The 25,633-nt window shown below is 50.7% G+C and overlaps 1 protein-coding gene across 6 annotated transcripts in view; it reads left to right on the top strand.

Annotated features, from left to right (window-relative positions):
• The window catches only part of STIM1 (stromal interaction molecule 1), a 182,033-nt gene that overhangs the window by 107,036 nt on the left and 49,364 nt on the right, over positions 1 to 25,633 (top strand). For all 6 annotated transcript variants that reach the window (XM_029055854.2, XM_029055873.2, XM_029055860.1 and 3 more), the window contains exon 3: positions 15,471 to 15,585. In XM_029055854.2, the coding sequence (XP_028911687.1) occupies positions 15,471 to 15,585 (115 nt within the window). The remainder of the gene's footprint in view (positions 1 to 15,470; positions 15,586 to 25,633) is intronic.

Below are 25,633 nucleotides of genomic sequence, written 5' to 3'. Positions count from 1 at the left end.
GCCAGGTGCCAGCGTGCCGTGCATGAGCCAGGTGCCATGAGTTCTCCTACCCAGCATGCTCTTTAGGGTGAATCGGCTCGTCCTCTCCCTTGTAGTTCGTGCGGCTGAGCTGCTGAAGCTGCAAGAGGAAAAGCAAGCCTCCTCCCCCGGCCCCTTTCCGCCTTTGCAGCGGTGTCTGTGGCACGAGCGGCTCTGTCCGAGCCCACCCGGATCTGGAGCCTCGCGTAGAATGGGGAGGTTTTCTCAGGCTCCTCAGGAAGTTGAGGTCTTCCCATTATGCAAGAACTCCACAGGATGAAGCCTGTGTTCTTTCCCTCTGGGCGCCTCCTGGTCCCGCCGCTTCTTGTCGATTTGCCTGGTTGGGCCCGGTTTGAGCGGGACGACGGATGTTTGGGTTTGTAGAGGGAGTGTTGCCGGGGCTGCCTCCGTCTCTGCGGTTCCCCACTGGCCCCTGCCCCTTGTTGCTGATTGTCGGGGAACAAACAGCCTGAGCTCGGGGCCAGGAGGAAGAGGAGGAAGAGGAGGAGCAGCGGGAGCAGTTACTGAGTGTCCCCACTGAACTAAACACACAGCATTCAATCAATCAATCAATGGTATTTACTGGGTGCGTACTATGTACGAAGCACTGTACTGAGTGTTTGGAAGGATGCAATACAACAGAGTTGACAGACATGTTCCCTGGAAGTACAAAACAAGTAAGCGGAACGTTCCTTGCCCAGAAGAAGCTTGCACTCAAATGAGATAGACAGAGATGAAAGTGTTTACTTAGTAGTCAGAATAGAAGCAGTGAGGCCTAGTGAAAAGAGCCCAGGACAGGAGTCAGGAAATTTGCGTTCAGTCTTTCAGTGGTATTATTCTCATCCTGGTTCTGCTGGTTGCTTGCTGTGTGGCTTTGGGCCAGTCATCGCAATTTTCTGTACCTCAATTTCCTTATCTGTAAAATGGGGATTAAATACGGTTCTCCCTCCCCCTTAGGCCTTGAACTCATGTGGGACAGGGACTGTGTCCGATCTGATGATCTTTTATCAACCCCAGAGCTTAGCCCGGTGTTCGGCACATAATAAGTGCTTAGCAGATATCACAATGATTATTATTAAGAATAAATAATGAATGCTATTGTAATGGATGGTACAACTGAATCGACGTGAGTGCTGAGGATGTATATCATAAATGGTGGGGTTGGATGATGGGTTGATATGACTTGGGATGCAGGGAATTAAGGAGGGAGCTGTTGCTGAACACTTTTCTCAGCTGAGGTCCCTTGGCTTTGCATTGCATCTCTGAGCTTCTAGAGGAGGGAGGAAGAAAAAGGGCCATTTCCTCCACCGTGTGGTTAGCGAGTCTCGCTGTGTGGAAACCTCCTTCTCCCCCTCTCCTCAGCTCTTCACTTTACTTTCTTTAGCATGTCAGAATGATTTTTTCTTCTTCATCAAGAAATGTCCCCTGGGAGAATTTTCTCCATAGTAATAATAATAGTATTTATTAAGGGCTTATTATGTGCCAAGCACTGAACAGATACAAGATACTCAGATTGGTCACAGTCCCCCAAGAGGCTCCTAGTCTGTAAAGTTGGCGACACAGAGAGAGGTGAAGTGAATTGCCCAAGGTGATGCAGCAGCTAAGTGGCCTAAGGGATAAAGCATGGGCCTGGGCGTCAGAGGGCTTGGGTTCTGCTGGATGACCTTGGGCAAGTCACTTAACTTCTCTGTGTCTCAGTTCCCTCATCTGTAAAATGTCCATCCTGATTAGCTTGTATCGACCCTATTGGTTAGAGCAGTACCTGGCACATAGTAAGTGCTTAACAAATGCCATGTAAAAAAAATGTGGTGGAGCCGGGATTAGAACCCAAGGCTCTTGACTCCCAGACGCCCCTCTTCCCTTCAGACCGCATCACCTCTCTTGGAGGGTTTGAGTTCTGAGCTCCTCCTGATGACTGAGGCGACTCTGAAGCCTCGCATCCCTAGAAGCTGTCTCTCGCCCACCAGTAAAGCCCTCCTTGGCCGCTGGTCAGCGGGGATTTGGCCGGAGGGCAGGTCTAGGCTGAATTGCAATGCCCAGAGTGCGACTGTGTGTATGGCTGCTGGAGAGTGAGTGGGTCAGGGCAGGAAGGTGCAAAGAGACGAAAAGGGAAGGCTAGTCGGGATAGTGTGGGAAAGGATGTGGTTTGATTTGGGGCCGAAACAGTGATTGCCCACTGATCCTCTGATGTGCCTCCCCCTGGCAGTCTCAGGTCTCCCAGACCTCCCAGCCATCCCTTGCATGCCACCATTCAGCACGCAGCCCTTATTTGGGAGGGCAAGGTGGGAGAAAGCGTCGTCATTTTCTTTGTGCGGCTGGGGCCTGGGGAGAGCGAGTTTCTATGGTATCCCCCTGCAACTGATGCTAGCGGCTGGGAGTCTACCCCACAGCATCTGGCTTGTCGCCGGCCTGCTTTGGGCAGCGGGCTTTCCGGGGAGGGGTTGGTGAGGGCTCCAGTGAACTCTGTGCGTCAGAAACGCCGTCAGCCCGCCAGGTCCCATGGGGGTCACAGGCCAGCTGGGCCAGAAAGAGCTGCACCGGAGCAAGTCTGTTCCCCGGGTTGTGACGGAAGTGAGACAGAATTGCTCACAGAAGACCTGGGACTTCCCGGAAGAATGGGGAAATCATTAGTCTGAATGGAAGCAGAGAGCTGGGCCCGATGGTCTGCCCAGACCCTTCTGAGCTTAGAAATTATCAGGTGGCTCATGAAAGGCTCGCTGGCAGAGCACTTTTCCCCCTGCCCTTTCTCCTTGTGGTAATAATAATAATAATAGTATTTGTTATGCGCTTATTATGTGCCGGGCACCATACTGAGCGCTGGGTGGATACAAGCAAATGGGGTTGGACCCAGTCCCTGTCCTACATGGGGCTCACAGTCTCAAGCCCCATGTTACAGATGAGGTAACTGAGGTCCAGAGAATTGTAGTGATTTGCCCAAGGCCACACGGCAGACAAGTGACGGATCAGGGATTAGAAACCTTCTGACTCATAGGCCCAAGCTCTATCAACCATGTCATGCTGCTTTCCTTATGACTCTATGTCTGTCTTGCCCGCTTAGGCCTTCAAGCAGATCCATTCCTAGGTCTTAAGAGGCCAGCTTTGTCAGCAAGTGGTTAGCAAGTGGTTTCCTCTTTGTTTCCTGTGAAGGCTGAAGAAACTATTTTGGCATTCAGTTATTGGGTATTTGATGGGTATTCAGTTAAGCAGCTCAACCGTGGGTCCAGTGAAAAGCCCCCTGCTCTGGGAATTGAGAGACCTGAGTTCTAGTCCCATTTCTGCCCGGACTGGCTCACGAGGGTGAAAACTAGACCCACACTTGGCAGGGTGCGGCACCCGTGCCCGCTTAGTCAATCGCTGTACTGGGGGCTCCTGAGGGAAAATGGCCGGCAAGGACCAGAATGCCAGGGCTGCAGCCTGAGCCTCTGTCATAAAAAGTGTCCCTCTGTGTGGGTCTCAGGATGAGGCTCCTCTGTCATTCCAGTCTCCAGACTCTGTCATTCAAATCAGCCGAAAGTGACTTACGTCCCTTCTTTTCGAAGCTGCTTGGTTCATCTGTGGTCCTTCCCCGTCTACCTCGCATTGGCGATAGCTGGTCATATTCTTAGTAGCCTGTGTGCAGTCTAGCCTTGGTTGGCGGGAAGGTGTGGGAAGCCTTTTTCTCACAGGTTTTGAATGTGAGCATCTCCGTCATCGGGGTGAACTCAGTGATACTAATTCTGGCCGTGAGGTCGATCAGCTCCAGGATGGCAGTGACAGTGCGGGAGCTGGGCTAGTCTACAATTCCAGGACCCCACAGCATTTTGGCCAAGTATTATTATTATTGCTAGTATTATTATCTTCAGCATTTACTATGTGCCAAGCACTGGGGTAGATACAAATGAATCAGGTCAGGCACAGTTCCTGTCCCCAATGAGACTCCCAGTCTGTGACCCATTAACCCTCTTCACTCACCATCCGAGCTGACACCGAGGTGGACAGGGGAGTGCGGCGGTGAGAGGTAGGGTTGGGAAAGCCGTGTTGAAATAGGACCTGTGTGGCATTGTAAGCCTTAGGCTGTCGAGCAGCAGGGCCCAGCGGAAAGAGTACGGGCCTGGGAGTCAGAAGATCGTGGGTTCTAATTCCGGCTCTGCCTGTCTTGTGACGTTGGTCCAGTCACTTCACTTCTCTGTGCCCTGGTTTCCTCATTTGTAAAATGGGGATTCAGTACCTCCCCCTTAGATTGTGAGACCCATGTGGGACAGGAGCGGGCTCTGTTATAATTTAATTGTGGTCTCTGTGGAGTGCTTAGTATGTGCTAAACGTTGTTCTCTGTGCTGGAGTAGATACATGGTAAGCAAGTCAGACACAGTCTCTGTTCTTGTCTCCTGGGCTCCCAGTCTAAGAGAGAGGGCAAACAAGAATTGAATTCTCATTTTAAACATGGGGAAACTGAGGCACAAAAAAGTTCAGTGACTTGTCTGATGTCATCCAGCAGCCCAGGGGTAGAACTAGGATTAGAACTCAGGTCTCCTGACTCGCAGGGCCGTGTTGGTTCCACTAGGCCACACTTATCTGATTGTACTGTATTTACGCTAGTGCTTAGTACAGCGTTTGGCACATAGTTTGCACTTAACAAGTACCACAATTATTATGCCAGCAGAAAGGCCTGGTGTACTACCCACTGGCGCACCTGGCAAGGATTACCAGTGCTGGATCTGAAAAATCGGGTTCCTGTCCATCCTACAGTACCTTTGATTGAAAGGCTCAGGGGGAATTTCCTCTTTGTCACAATAATAATAATAATGATAGTAATAATAAGTGTGGTATTTGTTAAGCACTGGGGTAAATACAAAGTAATTGGATTGGACACCCCTGTCTCACATGGGGCTCACAGTCTTAACTTTACAGACGAGGTAACCGAGGCACGGAGAAGTGAAGCAACTTGCCCAAAGTCAAACAACAGAAAAGTGGTGGAGCCGGGATTAGAACCTAGATCCTTCTGACTCCCAGGCCTCTCTCCTCTAGGCCACATTGCTTCCCTCTCTTCCTCAATGTTCCACGAGCCCTGATCAGGATGCCTGGTGCCCAAATCCTTTTCCCTTATGATTCCCGCAGCCCCCATCTCCATGAGCCACAGTGCTGGCATTTCCTGATGGGAGGGAGGGAGGTCTGATCATAGACGAGATAGCGCTGAGGGGTGTCTGCTGAGGTGAGTTGAGCCCTGCCCCACCCCCTGGAACGGGAATACAGGCCATAGAACTTCTTCCCCTCAGCACTGTAAGCTCACTGTAGGCAGTGAATCTGTTTATTGTTACATTGTACTCTCCCAAACGCTTAATACAGTGCTCTGCACATAGTAAGAGCTCAGTAAATATGATTGAATGAATGAATGAATGAACTTTGCCAGCTCCTTGGACAACGGGCCCGCCTCCTGTGGCCTCTGGAGTGGACCAGGCTAAGACTAGAAGGTCTTGGGGCATGATGTGGACAAAACACCCATTCCCCAGAGCCTCGAATCCAAGCTACATGGTCCCAAAGGAAAAGCCTTCCCTTCAGCTTTTTGCCAGGTGATCTGAAGTCTACAAAGGGTCCTCAGGGAAAAGTCACATATCTTTTCAGAAGATGGAGTCCAATTTGCATGCTGTGGCGTGCTCCCAACCACCTGCAGCACTTAGTTTCTTAGTGTGCTTGTTCTACTCTGTAAGTCCCAACTCATGTACATAGCCCCTTTTCCTTCCCACTTCGCTCAATCTGTCAACTTTTTTTGTGCCAGGCAGATTGTAAGCTTCTTAAGGGCAGGGAGCACAGCTGCTTACTCTTTGTACTCCTCCAAGTGCTTAGTACAGGGCTGTGCACGCAGTAATCGACCGCTGGGCCATGTCCTCCCGCGGTCCTGGAACGCCCTCCCTCCTCACCTCCGCCAAACTAATTCTCTTCCCCTCTTCAAAACCCTACTTAAAACTCACCTCCTCCAAGAGGCCTTCCCAGACTGAGCTCCTCTTCTCCCTCTACTCCCTCTACCACCCCCCCTTCACCTCTCCGCAGCTTAACCCTCTTTTTCCCCCATTTCCCTCTGCTCCTCCCCTCTCCCTTCCCATCCCCTCAGCACTGTACTCGTCCGCTCAACTGTATATATTTTCATTACCCTATTTATTTTGTTAATGAAATGTACATCGCCTCGATTCTATTTAGTTGCCATTGTTTTTACGAGATGTTCTTCCCCTCAACTCTATTTTTTGCCATTGTTCTTGTTTGTCCGTCTCCCCCGATTAGACCGTAAGCCCGTCAAAAAGCAGGGACTGTCTCTATCTGTTGCCGACTTGTTCATTCCAAGCGCTTAGTAGAGTGCTCTGCACATAGTAAGCGCTCAATAAATACTATTGAATGAATTGAATGAATAATCTCTCAGGACACACTATTGCTGGAGGATGATGGGCAAGGGGGTGCCTGCAGTCTCGTCCCTCGTCCTTGGCCTGGGTTCCCTTCTGTATGGGGGAGGAGAGGAGGAGGAGGGCCGGTTTCCAGCTTCCTACCTTCCAAGCGGCTCTTCCAAAGGACAGGCGAGGTGACCAGCCAGATGTCCGGTCCCCGACCCACACTCCCGTGGCCCCTTCCTTCCTTGGTCAGGTTTGGAAGTTGTCTCTGGGTGTGTGCATGTGTGTGCATGCCTGCATGCATGCGTATGTCCATTTCTCAGGATATTTGGGCCCCAGATTGAGACCCTGGCAAGCCGACTTCCTGGGGTTGGGCACATTTTCCTGCCCAGAACCTCCACCCCTTGATTCTCAAAGACAGGGCATGCAGGCAGGTGCCGAGGCCAAAATCACGGTGGCCTGACTTTTGGAACTAGCTAGCAGAGGAACGATCTCTCCCAGGCTTCAAGCGGGGGCTGGGTTTCTGGGACCAGCTGCACAGACAGGGGACATTCATTGCAAGCCCGGCAGCCTCAGGCGTCCCCTCCCTGCAAGCCGTCCGATTCGGCCCCAACTGAAGTTTTCCGTCAAGCTTAAACGTGGCAGCTGTGACCCCAATTAAAATGAGAAGACCCTGACTCTCGGGGGAAGGCACTTCTAATTAGTGGCCTCATTCAAATCTTCTGTCTGCAGCCAAAGGTTTTGACTGCAGGAATTCCCAACCAGCTTGAACTCATCCAGGTCGCAGATTCATTTTGTCATTTGGCTTAATAATAATCGTGGTATTTATGCAGCATTTACTATTTGCCAACTACTGTGTTAAACTCAGTGGTAGAGCCAAAATAATCTGGTCGGTCACAGTCCCTGCCCCACATAGGACTCCAGGTCTAAGTCTTGAGACCCTCAGACAGACAGGCTGACCTGGACACTGCCTATTGTTGTGGTTCCGCCCAAATAGTCCCCGTGCTTATTGCTGCTGTTGAGATTTTTTTTTAAATGATATTTAAGTGAATACTATGTATCAAACACTGTTTTAAGCACTGGGCTAGATACAAGTAAATTAGGTTGGACACAGTCCCTGTCCACAAGGGGCTCACAGCCTAAATAAGAGGGAGACCAGGAGAATTAAGGCATGGAGAAGTAGAATGACTTGCCCAAGGTCATACAGCAGACAAGTTACAGAGCCGGAATTAGAACGCATGTCCTCTGACTCCCGACCCATCGTCTTTCCAATAATAATAGCATGCGTGTTTGTTTAGCGCTTACTTTTCATTCATTCATGAATGAATATTTGTTAAATGCTTACTATGTGCCAAGCCCTGTTCTAAGTGCTGGGGTAGATACAAGGTAATCAAGGTTTCCCACGTGGGCTCACAGTCTTAATCCCCATTTTACAGATGAGGTAACTGAGGCACAGAGAAGTTAAGTGACTTGCCCAAGGTGTCACAGCAGACAACACTGCTCCTATTTGATGCTCCCAGCCAGGAGCTCCTGCCACCCCTGCAGTCTAAGGCTGGTGGGTACATTAAAATGCTTCCCAAGGTCACTTTGTTTCTCTGGGAATCTTGGGGAATGCCAGGTTGCCAGCACCCGCACGGAAATGTTCGAGCCCTTGTGGACCAAGAGCCGGGTGACTAGATGTCCCCTGCTATCTCTTCCCCTCCCCTCGGGACTCCTCTCCCCGATAACTTACCACTTTGGGGCCAGGACCCGCCCCGTTGATCCCCAGTCCCCTAAGGGGCATTCCTAGGCTATGACTGGGGGGCCATTTCTCTACTGGGGTTAGTTGCAGCCCCGCCGGGGGCCGTGCATGGTTCCGGTGAAGAGAGAGCGCCAGGGCCGAAGGCTTCTGTCCTGGAGCAGGCCTCTGCGTAAGTTGGTGGAGTCTCAGGGACAAAAGGGGCATTGTACAGGGCTCTGGCACTGAACTGTGCTCATTGTTCCGCCCCGACGGTGGGGCTGAACCTAGTCGTGTTCGGGGAAAGTGCCCTGGGCTGCTCCGGAAATGGATGCTAGAGAAATGCCCAGGCAGGTGTGGCCAAGCAAGCTGGGCCGTCCTCTAACCTTCAGACTGTGGGGAATTATGTCATTTCAACCGAAATCTGCAGTCCCGTGGCCCAGTGAAGCCCTATCTGCGAATCCCACTCCGCAGTGCCCCCTTCTGCGAGCAGGCAGAGGTGGATTTGGATGGTGCTCTGTTTAAGGAAGCCAAAAGAGGTATCGTTTTTCTTTTCCATACTCCTCCAGCTAAAAATACCTAGCAACAGCTGATCCCAGCATCCCTCAGGGAGCCTCCAGCAGCTCTCGGGCAGCCGGTTGGGGCAGATCCAGGCGGCGCTGCCACATTCTCCCTGTAGGTCACAAGTCACAGGGGTTGGTGGACTAGAACCAGAGTCTCTGCTTCCTTGTCCTTCTGGACTGCGGGCTTCGCTGTGTGATGGGGAGAGTTTCCCCCAGTGATGGGCAGGAAGAGGGCTCTGGTCTGAACCCCAGGGAAGTCTGCTGCTGTGTATTTCTCTGCCCCGAGAGAGGCAGCGTGGCCTAGTGGAAAGAGCCCAGGCCTGGGAGTCAGAGGACCTGGGTTCTAATCCCAGTTCTACTATTTGTGTGTTGTGTGACCTTGGACCAATCACTTCACTTCTCTGGGCTTCAGTTCCCTCATCTGTACAATGGGGATTAAGATCGTGAGCTCTGTGTGGGACAGGGACTTTGTCCAACTGGATTGATTAGCTTGTATCTGTCCCAGTGTTTAGTACAGTGCCTGGCATATGGTAAATGCATAACAAATACCAAAAAAAAAAGGGGGGGGGTGCCCTGAGTCTCTCTGAGGTCTTGGAGTATTTGCCAGCTCTGTCCAGGAGCGCACTCACAGATGGGTCATTCTTTGAAAACTGGGCCTGGGAAAAGGAGACGACTGTGTGATAGGCCAGCATTCAGACTGACCCGGTGTTTTGGGAACCTGTTCTCTGACCGGCGGCAAGCCACGGGGTGAGTAAGGGAGAGGAAGGGAAGCAGTGTGGTCTAGTGGAAAGAGCCCGGGCTTGGGAGTAAGAGGACCTGGCTTCTCATCCCAGACTTTGTCACTTGTCTGCTGTGTCACCTTGGGCAAGTCACTTCACTTCTCTGTGCCTCAGTTTCCTCAACGGAAAATGGGGATTCAATCCCTCCAATCAGTCTTAGACCATGAGCTCCATGTGGAACAGGGACTGTGTTCAACCTGATTAATTTGTATCTACCCCAGCACTTAGAACAATGTATGACATATAATAAACCCTTAACAAATATCATTAAAAATAATTAAAAAAAGAACGTGGGGAGAGGTGTTTGGTCCCTAGAGGAGAATCCTGGGGCTACATGTCCCCAAGAAGCAACTTTCACTTTCTCCTTAGATGGCTGCATTCATTCCTCACCCCGTCCTGTCCTGAGTCCCCCACCCCCACAGCCCTGGTCCCCTCCCCCATGGCCCGGTTCACAAAGTCTTTGGTCCAGGACCCCAGAGAGCAGCAGGTGCCACCAGGCCTGCAAGCGTCTCCTCGGTGTTCTCTTTTGCTTGGCAGAGAACAGTTTCTCCCCATTCCTTGACACAATTGTAGCCACCTGGATTGGCCTCACCTACCCCAAATTAGTCCGTGTCTGCCCCAAGCCAGCCACAGGGAAATTGTCAAGTGGTTTGGGGCTGCATTGTTCGTGCCTCCCAGAATCCTCTTGGCTGTTAGCTATGCTATCCAGAATCCTGTGGCCTCTAGAATTATTAGTATTACTAATTGTAATTGTAACTGTTGCTTTTGTTGAGCACTGTACTAAACATTAGGAAAGCTACAAGACAGCACCCCTAGGGCCTGACAGTCTAAAAAGAGGAGAAGCTGGCAACACACCCACAAGTAGAGAAATAACACGATAAAGCCACAGAAACAACCGATTAGCAATAACGAGAGCTCTGATTCACTGCCGTTCAGAGAAGTCTTCAGGTTTTTCCCTTCGCTAGTGGCAGTGACCCCACACCTGTGTGGAACAGTTTGTCCGTTATTCATTTAATTGTATTTATTGAGCGCTTACTGTGTGCAGAGCACTGTACTAAGTGCTCGGGAAAGTACAGTACAGCAATAAAGAAAGACAGTCCCTGCCCACAGTGAGCTCACATGATTACCTTGTATCTACCCCAGTGCTTAGCATAGTGCTTGGCACATAATGCTTAGCCAGTAGCATTCTTAAAAGTCACAACATTCCCTGAGTTCCAGCATTTTTTTAAAACGGTATTTTTTAAGAGCTTACTATGTGCCAGGAACTGTACTAAATGCTGGGGTAGGTACGAACTAATCAAGTTGGACACAATACATGTCCCACATAGGGCTCACAGTCTTAATCCCCATTTTACAGATGAGGTAACTGAGGCCCAGAAAAGTAAAGTGACTTGCCCAAAGTCACACAGCAGACAAGTGAGAAGCAGTGTGGTTCAGTGGAAAGAGCCCAGGCTTGGAAGTCAGGGGTTATGGGTTCGAATCTTGGCTCTGCAGCTTGTCAGCTGTGTGACTGTGGGCATGTCACTTAACTTCTCTGTGCCTCAGTTACCTCATCTGTAAAATGGGGATTAACTCTGAGCCTCATGTGGGACAACCTAATTACTCTGTATCCACCCCAGCGCTTAGAACAGTGCTTTGCACATAGTAAGCGCTTAACAAATACCAACACTAAGTGGCGGTGCTGGGATTAGAACCCATATTCTTCTGACTCCCACGCCTGTGCACTATCCACCACGCAACGCTGCTTCTCAGCTACCCAAGGCGGAACTTCACTCAGACACGATCAGTCGGAGATGGGGCGAGGCTGCCATTGCAGATTTGACCCCATCGCCCTGATAGAGAGGAGAAGAAGGAGGAGGAGGAGGAGGAGCTCGTTTGTGTGTCTATAGCTACGGCTCGTGCCTGTCACGCTCCTGGGGAGCGGGATTTCACTCCTGTCTGTGGACTCTGATCCTGGAATTATCCTGGCAATCCCCTGGCCCAGGGATACTCCTCTTCCCCCCAAAATCCCGCGACTCTTCGGAGCCGCTCTTAGCCTTGCCTCTCCTCCAAGCGGAGACAGTTTCTAGAAAGAGAGGCATGCTCAGCTCCCGATTCCTGGGTCTTCCGTCTGTTGCCGGATCAGAAACAGTTGGTGTCTCACCAGAAACATTTGATTGTCTTTTGTAGTTTCTCAGTGGCATTTGATTGTGCTGTCTGGGGGTAGCCATCTCACACTAAACGTCGCCCGGACAGAAGGGAGAGACCTTAATTTGAGGCTAATTCAATTTAAGACAGACAATTTGATAAAGTCTGGAAACCGGCCTAAAACTGGGTTTATTGGGTTCTTTATTTAGTTACTCACTCTTAAGAGAGCATTCTCTCGCGCATTGTATGTTGGCAGTTTATGTCTGCCCGTCTTGAGTGTAGAGACTGGATCTTTTCTTTGAACGTTCTCCAGCTCGGCACCCAACTGCTCAATAAACGTTCTAAACGATAGTGACGAAAACTAGACAGGAGTTCCTCAGAGGTAACCAGACTAATTTTGTGGGCTTTTTCTGAACTTGCCTCAGTCCCAGTTAGTGGCATGATATGTTCACGTTTCAACCTGTCAGAGTCAGACCCTTGCAAATTGGCAGTTAAGTGGTGTGGAATGCAGACCGGTCACCCTGTCAGCGGGGACGCGGCCTGAAAGCAGGCCATCCTCATTGGGATGTGACCGCAGAGAACAGGTTCTGACCCAGGTGGCCAAGGGAAGATTCTCCCTTTGGTGCCTTCTCCTGGGAACCTACACCTCTCAGTCCTTTTCCCTGAGGAAAGCTATAAGTAATGACCCAATCAATTATGGGAGCCCTGGTCCAAGGCCAGTTTGGGAAGTGCCCGACGCCAGCACTGGTTTGGGCAACAATTTCCTGCTCCTTGCTTTCACCATCTTGGGCTTTGTTTAGGACTACAGGTTGGTGTATTTTTCTCCCAACATTGGCCCCCATCACTGCTAGTGAGAGCCTTCTGTGCCGTATCCTTCATTCAGATTTCTCACGGCCCTTTAGGTTCCCTTCAGCTGTGCTCTGCCGGGTTATGCCCGAGCCCCTCTCCTGGACCCTAAGGTCACAACTCACTCCATCATCATTTCCTTGGCTGCAAATTTTTGGCCACACTGTACTTTTGGTGGAATTGGAGGAGACCCCCAGGATATTTCTGTCTGACCAGAGTTGAATGGAATCTGTAGCTCTGTCAATTCCCAGTTGTGGGCAGAGTCATTGTCTTTTTTTTTAAATGGTATTCTTAAGCTCATACTATGTGCAAGACACTGAATTTAGCACTAGGGTAGATACAGATGAATCAGATGGACATAGTCCCTGTCCTACATGGGGCTAACAGTCTTAATCCTCTTTTACAGATGAGGTAACAGAGGTCCAGAGAAGTGAAGAGGCCTGCCCAACTTGCAGAGCCAGTATTAGAATCAGATCCTTCCTACTCCCAGGCCTGTGTGCTATCCACTAGGCTACGCTGCCTCTCTTAACTTCTTCTTAATAATAATAATTATTATTACTATTATTATGGTATTAAACACTTACTATGTGCCAGGCACTGTACTAAGCGCTTAACATTTCTGAGCCTGCATGTAACATTCTGAAGCATTCTGTCAGCCAGAGGAAAGGGGACCTGGGCAGATTGGGTTTCAAATGGAGAGAAATGAGTAACCATTTAAAATTTGGCGGGGAGGGGAGTGGTGTGTTCTTAACATAGCTTTAAGAGGTTGGATGATACAAGCAGCTGTATGTGGCATAGAAGCTGTTTCAGTAACCTAGCAGGGAGGAGGCAGGAGCTTGAACAAGGGTCATGGCAGTAGGGGTAGAAAGGAGTCGCTGAATATATGAAATCTAGTAGAATCAATCAATCAATAGTATTTAATGAGCACTTACTGCGTGAAGAGCACCTGTACTAAGCACTTGGGAGACATCAGTAGAATAGAGTTGGCAGAGATGTTCTCTGCGCACAAGAAAAATCATTTGAAATAGCTGTTCTCTTATCTTAAGTAGGCCACGAGACGGGGCTGTGTCCAACCTGATAATCTACCCCAGCATCTAGTACAGTGCTTAGCACAAAGTCAGAGCTTACCAAACACCACAATTATCATTATTATTCTGGGAGTGTTGCTGTCTCCCAAATGCTTAATACAGTGCTCTGTACATAGTAAATGCTCAATAAATACCTCTGAATGAAGGAAGGATTGACAGGATTAAAGAAGGTTTGAAGATGAGGGGTGAAAAGCTGAGGGTTGTGAAAGAAGATGGCAAGACTGAGAACCTCTAGGCTGAGGAGGTTGGTGGCGGTGATGACTGTGATGGGGGAAAGTTGGGGAGGAGGCAAAAATTTTTTCTCAGGGCAGCTGAAGAAGGATGAGTTTCTGACATATGGAGTTGAAGGAGTTGTAGGTCAGCGCCCTTTCCTCTCCTTCCAAACCTATACCACATTAGTACAATCATTCACCCTGTCCTGTCTAGATTAGCCTCCTTTCTAACCTCCCATCCTCCTGCCTCTCCCCATTTCAGTCCATACTTGACTCTGCTGCCCGGATTATCTTTCTACAGAAACATTCAGCATGTCACCCCCCTCCTCAGAAATCTCCAATGATTGTCTATCAACTTCCATATCAAACAAAAACTCCTCACTATTGGCTTCAAAACTCTCCATCACCTTGCCCCTTCTTACCTCACCTCCCTTCCCTCCTTCTACAGCCTCGCCCACACACTCCACTTCTCTGGTGCTAACCTTCTGACTGTGCCTCGATCTTGCCTGTCCCGCTATCGACCCCGGCCCACATCCTACCTGGGGCCTGCAAAGCCCTCCCTCCTCAAATTCACCAAATAATCACTCTTCCCCTCTTCAAAGCCCCAGTGAAGGCTCACCTCCTCTAAGAGGTCTTCCCAAACTAAGCCCCCCTTTCCTCAGCTCCCCCTCCCTTCTGCTTCACCTCAGCTCACTCCCTTTGCTCTTCCCGCCTCCAGCCCCACAGCATTTGTGAATATATTTATTTATATTGTGTGTGTGTGTCTATATTGATGCCTGTTTATTTGTTTTAATGTCTGTCTTCCCCCTTCTAGACTGTAAGCCTGGTATGAGCAGGGATTGTCTCTCTTTATTGCTGAATTGTACTTTCCAAGTGCTCAGTACAGTGCTCTGCACACAGTAAGCATTACAATGAGTGAATGGTGGGGTTGTCCCAGAGCCAGGGAGTAGGTACAAGATTGTCAAGCAGGTGAGTGCACACTTGTGGAGATCTAGATTTGGGAGCCACCCGCATCAAATTGGTAGTCGAAAACTTATGTGAGCAGATGCGATTCCCACAAAGAAGTAAAAACCCAACAGCAAGCCTCTTGGGGCATCCGGACCAACTTCATGTGTGAGGAGCCCGAGGGGTCAAAGCTGGCACAGGGGCCCATGGCGTGGCTCAGTGGAAAGAGCACAGGCTTGGGAGTCAGAGGTCACGGGTTCTAACCCTGGCTCTGCCGCTTGTCAGCTGTGTGACTTTGGGCAAGTCACTTAACTTCTCTGTGCCTCAGTTACCTCATCTGTAAAATGGGGGTTAAGACTGTGAGCCCCACGTGGGTCAACCTGATAACCTTGTATCCCCCTCAGCACTTAGAACAGTGCTTTGCACATAGTAAGCGCTTAACAAATGCCATCATTATTATGATTAGAACAGCAGGTGGAGGGTGAGAGAGAGTTGTGGAGGGAGATCAGGCGGTCCTTCCCTCCAGGAGGCCATCCATTTGGGTGAAATCGTAAAGTCAGATTCTCATCTTTCTCTCTTCAGCCTGGGCCTGGGTCGTTGGCTCAAATGCCATGGCTCGGCCTATCACTTTCAGCTTTTACATCTGTCCTTGCAATCAAGTTGAGGCTCCAGAAAGTGTCCTTTCTCGGTGGCACCCTGCCTGGCTACTTTGGGTAACTTTAGTTTGGCCCAGCCGGCTCTAGCCTTTTAGGAGTGGAGAAATGTTGTGGAGAGGACCTCAGGGTGCTGGGGGTGTCATAACAGTGTGTGTTTCTGTTTCAGTTCCTAAGGGAAGACTTGAACTACCACGATCCGGCAGTGAAGCACAGCACTTTCCATGGAGAAGACAAACTTATCAGTGTGGAGGACCTGTGGAAATCCTGGAAGGCTTCTGAAGGTATGGGCCTATTGGGCCGATGTGGGGGCTCAGGGCTGGGGCTCCCAGTTGCCTTCTGTCTCCAACTCCTGGTTGGAAAGTAATAATAATAATTACAGTATTTGTGAAGCACTTACTATGTGCCAATCGCTGTTCTGAGCACTGGGGTAGATACAAGGTCATCAGGTTGGACACAATTCCTGTCTCACATGGGGCTCCCAGTCTTAATCTCCATTTTACAGATGAGGTAACAGGCACAGAGAAGTGAAGTGACTTGCTTAAGGTCACACAGCAGACAAGTGGGGGAGCCGGGATTGGAACCCACCTCCTCTGATTCTTGAGCTGTGCTCTTGCTACTAGGAAGTAGGCAATTCTGAGTGAAGGAAGGGAAAGAGAGAGAGAAGGACAAGAGAGAGAGAGATAGGGAAACGTAAGTGCAAGACTTTTCTGTTCTTCATCCCAATATGTTTTTCCTGGAGGCCCATAGGGCACATCATCTTATATCAAGAAGGAGAGAGAGATGGCAATGTTTTCTCCCTCCAGGAGCCCTTAGCCAGTAGAAGAGATGAATACAAGTTTGTTTTTTTAAAAAAAGGTATTAATGGTATTTTAAATATTAATGGTATTAATTTATGTGGCAGGCACTGTACCAAGCGCTGGGGTAGCTACAGGCTAATCAGGTTGGACACGGTCCGTGTCAGGCTCACAGTTTTAACCCCCATTTTGCAGATGAGTTGTCTGAGACACAGAGAAACTAAGGGACTTTCTCAAGGTTAGGCAGCAGACCGGTGGCGGAGCTGGGATTAGACCAGGCTGGGGCTCTTTCCATCCTGTTTCTCAAGTTGATGCCCCACTTTCAAGAGCATTTTGGGGGAAGAGCGGGTTCCCCCCAGATTGGGCTGGCAGGTTGGAGAGGAAGGGAAATCAATCATGGAGTTTCCTGGAGGAGGTAGCTTGGAGCTGGGTGGTAAAGAAGGGGAAAGGAGGTGATGCGGCAGTTAAAGGCAGATGGCTGTTCCACACCTTGGGGACAGTTGGGGAAAGACCTGATGGTGGGAAACAAAGGCTTGGTTGAACTAGGTTTGAAGGGGTGGGGTGGTGGGGGTTCACTGGGCACTAGCAGCTGGCCAGAGGCCAAGTAGAATGGGGAGCGCTGGTGCTGAACACCTTTCCTAATTCTCCTAGTCTCTGGCTGACTGTCGTCAGTTCACTGCTGGTCCCCCCTGACTCCCTGCCTTCTATCTTCCAAGGTCTAGGCTGGGGAACCTAGGGAATGACCCTGAAGATCATTCCCTCCCCCCTCCGAAGTCCTCTGTCATTCGCTAAGGAAGCAGCTGTTCAGTGCCTAGGGGTAATTGTCTCTGTCTGCAGTACCTTGGGAGGCAGGGAATGTGTCTACCAACTCTGTTATATTGTACTCTCCCAAGCACTTAGTACAGTGCTCTGCACTCAGTAAGTGCTCAGTAAATACCAATGATTGATTGATTGGGGAAGGGGGGTGATGCAGCCAGAAAGACCCAGGGCAATGTCTAGACCCTTTCCCTTGATGTGTAGAACCACAGGGCTAATGTGCGGGATGGGGTTAGGGGCACGGAGGAGGGAGGAGGGAAGAAGTGGCCAGTGGCCCATAGCTCCTAACAAGGGAGCCATTGTTAACCTGGACCGAGAACAATCGAGTCATATCAGGCCAGCAGGCTGCCCTGAGGGCAAGGTGGTCGTGTGGAACTCTTGTACCTATCAGTCAGTCGGGGGAGGCGGCTCGATCTACATCGTCCCCACCCACTAAGCATGACGCTCAGGGGTCAGAGGCCACCGCAAGACGGATCAAAGTCGCCATCAGCTCCGAAGGGGAAGGGAGGAGCTGGCTACCATGTAAGGGTTGTGGGGTTGGGGGTGAGTTCCCAAGTCCTCAGGTGATGTGGAGGTGCCCAGGCGACAGCTGGAGGGAATGAGGGCAGTGAAGGTGAGAGATTAGTCAGGAGGGTCTTCTGCAGGAGATGTGATCTCAGAAGGGCCGTCAAGATTCGTTCAATCATATTTATTGAGCGCTTACTCTGTGCAGAGCACTGTACTAAGCACTTGGAGTGTATAATTCGGCAACAGATAGAGACAATCCCTGCCCAACAACGGGCTTACAGTCTAAAAGATGAGGAGAGCAGTCTGAGTTGACTAGACGGTGAGCCCCTTGAAAGCAGAGATTGGGCCTACCTATTCTACTGTATGTCCTCTCCCAAGCACCTAGTCCAGTGCTCTGCACATAGTAAGCACTCAATAGATGCCACTGATTGATCGATTGATTGACTGACTGATAGCTGGATAAGGGAGTTCCAGGTAGAAAGGAGGGTGTGAGCAAGAGATCGGTGGCAGAAGAGAGGAGAACAAACCACAGTGAGATCGTTGGCTGAGAAGAAAGAGATGTGCAAGCGGGGGTGTGGGGGATAAGAGTGGGGAGAAGAAGATGGGGAGAGAGCTGATGGACAGCTTTAAAACTGATAGGAGTTTTTCCTCAATGTGGAGAGATGTGGGCAATCATTGGAAACTTTTGAGGAGTGGGGAAAACACGTTCAAAATGATGTTTTAGAAAGATGGTCAGGCAAAGTGAAGGAGGGACTGGGGGCAGGAAGCTAGGCAAGGAGGCTGATGCAGTAGTTGAGCCGGGTTATGACACATGTCTGGATCGGCATGGTGGGCATCTGGATCAGGAGGAAGAGGCAGATTCTGGAAATGTTTTGGGGGAAGAACTGACTGGATTTGGCGACAGGCTGAAAATGGGGGTTAAAAGAGAGGGAGGAGTTGGAAAATGCCAAGGTCCGGGGCCACTTTGATTCCAGGTGGGGAGGATGCCAGTTTGGGTGTGCACAAACCGAAATGATTCATTTATGCCCTGGGAGGCAGAGGGTGGAGGTGGAGAGTCTCCTTGTGCAGGATGAATCCCCCTGCCCAGGCAGTCGTGGCTCAGTGGAAAGAGCCCGGGCTTGGAAGTCAGAGTTCATGGGTTCGAATCCCGGTTCTGCCACTTGTCAGCTGTGTGACTGTGGGCAAGTCACTTTACTTCTCTGTGCCTCAGTTGCCTCGTCTGTAGAATGGGGATGAAGACTGTGAGCCCCACGTGGGACACTCTGATTACCTTGTACCTACCCCAGCGCTTAGAACAGTGCTCTGCACATAGTAGGCACTTAAGAAATACCAACATTATTATTATTATTAGTTAGGGGCCAGGGACCCGGGGGTGGGAGGGTGGACAGAAAGCCTGCTCATAACCTTGCTGAAAATGGGACTACTACACTGGCCCCCACAGTGGACCAACTAGCTCCTGCTGAGAACAAGGCCGGGAGTGGTTCTAGTGTGTCAAGCTGCCCTTTTGGGAGAAGCCAGTCGGGTTTCTCCAGATCCCTGCTGAGAGGCAGAGGACCCTGGCTGGGGGTAGATGACTGAAAACTTAAACTGACCCTAAGTATTTATTGATGGCTCGATCCAGGACTCAGTGGAGCTAGCTTGCCATTCCACCATTCCGCAGCTGTCCAGGAAGGCAGAGATCGGATTTGCATTTCTTTTTCATGTGCGTCCCGCCCGAGTCAAATGCAGGCTTTTTGAGTTCCAGTCCGCTTCACCCCCAAGCCCCAATTTCAACCATCATTTCCCTCTAATCCAGAAAACTCCTACTCGAAGAGCTCCCAAAGTCTCTCACCCGTTGTGTTGGCTGAGAGCCCCCCAAACCTAATCTCTGGGATTGACTTCTGGTTACTGCACTTTGTCTTCTCTTGAGTGGTTTGGCCCACCCAAATCCCCAGACAGAGTAGCCCTCTCCATTTGAATGTGGTTAACACACCCTGGTTAATCTGAGCCCCTTGGCCTCTGGCCAGGACCCCAAGGCCTGGCTCCAAGTCTCCCAGGCCAGGCTGGGGACAGTGGGGTGCCAATCTGAGTCTCTTTTGGAGTTCAGAGCCCCACATGTCTTTTCACAAGAGTGGCCTAGTGGATAGAGCACAGGCCTGAGAGTCAGGTCATGGTTCTAATCCCGGCTCTGCCACTTGTCTGCTCTGTGATCTTGGGCAATTCATTTCACTTTTCTGTGCCTCAGTTATTTCATCTGTAAAATGGGGATTGAGACTGTGAGCCTCACATGGGACAGGGACTATGTCCAACTCGATTTGCTTATATCCACCCCAGCATTTAGTACAGTGTCTGGCACATAGTAAAGTGCTTAACAAATGCCATCATTATTATGATTATTTTCAGCTGAGCTCCTCCAGAGGGCTTGGGAGTATAAACTCCTTGTGGGCAGGGGCAGCATTTTGTCTTTTCACGTTTTGCGCAAGGTCTAAAGACAGAGCGTGGTATTCATTAGGCAATCAGTGAATACCCGTTTGGTTCTGTAACTCCTTTTCTGTATGCCGAAGGTTGGAAGGTGACCCCCAGGCTTTGAACTTACGATTGGCTGGTCCAGCATACTAAATGTTAGCAATGCCATGGGAACCAGCATGGCCTGCTAGAAAGAGCCCGGGCCTGGGAGTCAGGGGTTCCAATCCCGGCCCAGCCGCTTACCTGCTGTGCGACCTTGGGCAAGTCACTTCCCTTCGCTGTGCTTCAATTCCCTCATCTGCAAAATGGGGATTCAATACTGGTTCTCCCTCCTACTTAGACTGTGAGCCCCACGAGGGACCTGATTATAATAATAATGATGGCATTTTTTAATTGCTTGCTATGTGCAAAGCACTGTTGTAAGCACTGGGGAGGATACAAGTTGATCAGGTTGTCCCGTGTGGAGCTCACAGACTTAATCCCCATTTTACAGATGGGGTAACTGAGGCTCAGAGAAGTTAAGTGACTTGCCCAAAATCACACAGTGGCTGAGCCGGGATTTGAACCCATGACCTCTGATTCCCAAGCCCTGGCTCTTTCCACTGAGCCACGCTGCTTCTCTAATTATCTTGTATCTACCCAGTGCTTAGTACAGTATTTGTCACATTGTGTTTAACAAATACCACAGTTATAATGATTAAAAGCCCACCCATTTGGATGGGTTCTTTTTGGTCTTGGAATGCCTATGGAGTAAAAGGAGCCTTTTAGTGGTCAGCAATAAAGAAAAGGCTGAGGTCTATTTAGTGGCAGGGGAGCCAGAGGCGTGGAGACTTCGGTCATTTGGGGCAAGTCAGAAGGGAAATGGCAGGGAGCCTGGAGGAGGAGAGTCAGAAAGCGCTTTCTTTAATAAGAGTATCACGATCTACATCGTTGCTGCCAGTAAGCTGAGCCCAGCCCGGGCAGAGATCAGGGCTCAGCCCTAGGGGAGCAGCCATACCCACCGAAAGTAGGGGAGAGGAGTCCAGAAGTGGCCCCGGGCCTCACAGTCCAGAAGTGGCCCTGGGCCTCACCTCTGTGTAGTGAGTGCCCATCTGTGGGTTGCCCAGAGACATGTTGGTGCCAGAAGCCTTCGCTGTAGCCTGTGTGCACTCCCACTCCCACGTGGCAGTCAGTCAATCAATCAATGGTATTTATTGAGCTCTTACATTGAGCTGGAGCGCTATTCTTTGTGCTTGGAAGAGTTCGGTTGGGGGGTTAGACCTGATTCTGCCCTCGAGGAGCTTCTGATCTAGTTGGGGTAGACAGCCATAATAATAATGATAGTGATAATAATAATTGTGGTATTTAAGTGCTTACTATGTGCCAACTACTGTACTAAGCGCTGGAGTAGATACAGGCTAATCAGGTTGGAAACAATCCCTGAACCACATAGGGCTCACAGATTTAATCCCCATTTTCCAGATGAGGTAACCGAGGCCCAGAGAATAATAATAATAATAATAATGGTATTTGGTAACTACTTACTATGTGCTAAGTACTGTTCTAATCACTGGAGTCACTAATCACAAGGTAATCGGATTGTCCCATGTGGGGCTCACAGTCTCAATCCCCATTTTACAGATGGAGTACCTGGGGCACAGAGAAGTTAAGTGGCTTGACTAAGGTCACATAGCAGACAAGTGGCGGAGTGGGGATTAGAACCCACATCCTCTGACTCCCAAGCCTGTGCTCTTGTCACTAAGCCACACAGAGAAGTGTAGTGATTTGCCCAAAGTCACTCAGTGGACAAATGACGGAGCTGGGATTAGAACCCAGGTCCTCTGACTCCCAAGCCTGCGTTCTTTCCACTAGATCACACTGCTTCTTACGGGTAGGAAAAGAAACAGATTATAAGGATGTGGCCATAAGTTCTGTGAGGCCCCTGCCCATCCAGGTTGAATGTTGTGCCTGCCTGGCCTAGCCTCATGGTGGTGAGGGCAAGCAAAGGCCTTGTTTGCCTCTCGTTTGGGATAGTGGCAGGGACGAGTGGCCATTTGAGCAGTTCATCCGGACTGCCTACCTGCCATCTCTACCCCGTTGCCCCCTCCCCACTCCAGGGCCCCTGCAGGGACCCTGACACTGGCCCAAACCATGAGGATCGCAGTCTTGGAGGGAACCGGTTTGGGCCGATGGGTTTGCATAGCAGACAGAATTCCTCTCGGCTCTTGGTAAACTGGGTGACTCTGGGCCTTAAAACTCCCATTCAAATGTCGAACCACACGAGGAGGTTATCAAGTTCTATGCTTGCCAGGAAAGCTGGCCCAGAAATGGGGGATGGACAGGGACATGCGCGCATGTGGTGGGTCGAAGGGGTGTGTGTGTGTGTGTGTGTGTGTGTGTGTTGCACTTAGCTGAACTGTTATGTCAGCCAATTAGCGCAGCCCCTAAGTTTTTATGTGGGGTCCAGGCCCCCCCGGGGAAACCTCCATTTGCTTTCTCTTTTGCTGAAACAGACTGCCAGGATATTTTCTCCTCCCTCAGTATCCGACTTTCCATCCAGTGGGTGTCAGGGATGCTTTGCCCTTGTGTCCGGCCAGGTAGCCAATGGGGGTGCATAACTCTGTCCGAGAGCAGAAAGATGGCCAGGAGGTAAAGGGCCGGACCAGGGCTCTGGGCTGCCATCACCATCTGCAGCCTGACGGGACTTGAGGCGGCGGGGGTCCGGGGGGGATGGGGGGAGACTGGCGTGTGAGCCCGAGGGAGGGGCGGCAGCTCAGATATCCTGCAGGTGGACAGTGGCCGGCCCCACACCTATGGCCAACCACTCGAGGGTCCTGAACAGAAGCAACCTGGAACAGACAGGATATGACAGCAAAACCACAGGCCTTCATGGCCAGAGGTGGGGTCAGGGCAGGAGGCTCCGCTGGGGCTAGCTGAGAGGAAAGGGAAATGGGGGTTGGCTGGCAGCATTCTGCTGCCGGAAGAGCGATTCTTCCCCAGAGTACAGAGAGCTTGTGTGGCGGTTATCCTGTTTCCCCTCACCGCTGCTTTGGGAAGAAGCCAGGGCAGGGAGAAGTCTGCCCTTTGCATAGATGGGGAAACTCTAAGTCCCACGGTTCATCCGGAGAAAGCCAAGGGTAGAACCCGGACCTCTGACTGCCAAATGCGTTCCACCACTGGATTACATTGCATCCACAAGGAGTTCTCGGCTCAGAACTCGGTCCAGAACTCTGAAATAATAATAATAATGTTGGTATTTGTTAAGCGCTTACTATGTGCAGAGCACTGTTCTAAGCGCTGGGGTAGATACAGGGTAATCAGGTTGTCCCATGTGAGGCTCACAGTTAATCCCCATTTTACAGATAAGGTAACTGAGGCACCGAGAAGTGAAGTGACTTGCCCACAGTCACCCTGCAGAGAAGTGGCAGAGCCAGGATTAGAACCCATGACCTCTGACTCCCAAGCCCGTGCTCTTTCTGCTGAGCCACGCTGCTTCTCTAAATGGGGTCCGCATCCATGCTCACCCACTGTCAGGGACCCTGGAGTCTGACCACTCTGTTTTCAGCAAACAGACCCAGGGAGAGGCAGATCGGCCAGCAGAGGGGCGAAACTGCAGGTTCTCTGACTCCTAGGCCCTGACTCTTTTCACCAGGCCATGCTGCTTCCCTTAACTGTTGTGTTTGCTCTGGATAATCTGGAATCCCATAGGGATGGGGATGACAGGTAATTCCCAAACTTTGTTTTACCCGAGAGCTCTGTCCACCGCTGTGACTGAGCCAGACACTGCTGGGCTCGCCCCGCAGTACCCAGTCAACATGGCCAGCCGGGCTAGCCCGCAGGCAGGGCCGGACCACAGACACGAGCCCATCACAAGGCCGCAGCCACGTGGACTGGTTTGAGTTTTATTTCTTTTCATTTCTTCTGCCTCCACCCTTAGGGAAAGCAGGGAGTGAACCGAAGAGGCGAAGGTAGGAGCTGAAAAATCCTTCTCCCCAAATAATTGGCAGTACATAGACTATTGCGTGTTGTGTTTCCAGCCCCTCCTTTTTTAATGGTATTTGTTATTTATTTGGTATTTGTTAAGCTACGTATCAAGCACTATTTAAAGTGCTGAGGTAGATACAAGTTAATCAGGCCAGGTACAATTCCTGTCCCCGGGGGGCTATCAGTCTAGGTAGGATGGAGAACAGGTATGAAATCCCCATTTTATAGTTGAGGAAAGTGAGGGACGGAACATTCATTCATTCATTCAATAGTATTTATTGAGCGCTTACTATGTGCAGAGCACTGTACTAAGCGCTTGGAATGTACAAATAGGTAACAGATAGAGACAGTCCCTGCCCTTTGACGGGCTTACAGTCTAACTGGGGGAGACGGATAGACAAGAACAATAGCAATAAATAGAATCAAGGGGATGAACATCTCATTAAAACAATAGCAAATAAATAGAATCAAGGCGATGTACATCTCATTAACAGAATAAATAGGGTAATGAAAATATATACAGTTGAGCAGGCGAGTACAGTGCTGAGGGGATGGGAAGGGAGAGGGGGAGGAGCAGAGGGAAATGGGGGGAAAAGAGGGTTTAGCTGCGGAGAGGTGAAGGGGGGCGGTAGAGGGAGTAGAGGGAGAAGGGGAGCTCAGTCTGGGAAGGCCTCTTGGAGGAGGTGAGCTGTAAGTAGGGTTTTGAAGAGGGGAAGAGAATTAGTTTGGCGGAGGTGAGGAGGGAGGGCATTCCAGGACCATGGGAGGGCGTGGCCCAGGGGTCGGCGGCGGGATAGGCAAGAACTGGGGATGGTTAGGAGGTGGGCGGCAGAGGAGCGGAGCGTGCTGGGTGGGCAGTAGAAAGAGAGAAGGGAGGAGAGGTAAGAGGGGGCAAGGTGATGGAGAGCCTCGAAGCCTAGAGTGAGAAGATTTTGTTTTGCGCAAAGGTTGATAGGCAACCATTGGAGGTTTTTAAGAAGGGGAGTGACATGCCCAGAGCGTTTCTGCAGGAAGATGAGCCAGGCAGCGGAGTGAAGAATAGACTGGAGTGGGGAGAGAGAGGAGGAAGGGAGATCAGAGAGCAGGCTGACACAGTAATCTAGCCGGGATATTACGAGAGCCCGTAACAGTAAGATAGCCGTTTGGGTGGAGAGGAAAGGGCGGATCTTGGCTATATTATAAAGGTGAGACCGGCAGGTTTTGGTGACAGATCGGATGTGTGGGGTGAACGAGAGAGCCGAGTCAAAGATGAACAGTGAAGTGATTTGCCTAAGGTCACACAGCAGGCAAGTGGCAGAGCTGGGATTAGAATCCAGGTCCTCTGGCTCCCTGGCCCGTGCTGTATTCACTAGGCCTATTGAGGCACTAATCCAATAAAGGGAAACTGCACTTTTCCTCCAAGAGAACAATGCTGCCTTCAGCTCCAGTGCTTTCAGCCTCCTCCTCCCCCAACGGGCTTGAGCTGTTTTAACCTGCCTCTCAAAAAGAGCCAGTCTTCTTGCTAGGTGGCCGCGAGGCAGTTTCTGGCGACAGCCCACACCCCGGCCTGCATGGCCTGCCCAGCCCTGGGCTCCTCAGGAGATCCCGTGCTGAGTCACACACAACTCTCCTTCAGGAGCCTCCCTCCTACTGTTGCCAAACTGCCGCGCACATTGGCTTCCGTTCACCTTACCTAAGAGGAGCCCCTCCAGGACGGCCGCCCCCTTTCCCCGGGGCCCTCTGCCATCAGCTGCCATCAGACACCAGCAAGGACACTGCCCACTCTCCTGCCCACCTCCTGCCTGCCAACAACTAGGGCCCAGGG

Source organism: Ornithorhynchus anatinus, chromosome 2 (genome assembly GCF_004115215.2).
Source record: "Ornithorhynchus anatinus isolate Pmale09 chromosome 2, mOrnAna1.pri.v4, whole genome shotgun sequence".
Classification (NCBI taxonomy): Eukaryota; Metazoa; Chordata; class Mammalia; order Monotremata; family Ornithorhynchidae; genus Ornithorhynchus; species Ornithorhynchus anatinus.
Note: the sequence above shows the minus strand (reverse complement) of the source record. Positions and strands in the feature narration are given on the sequence as shown.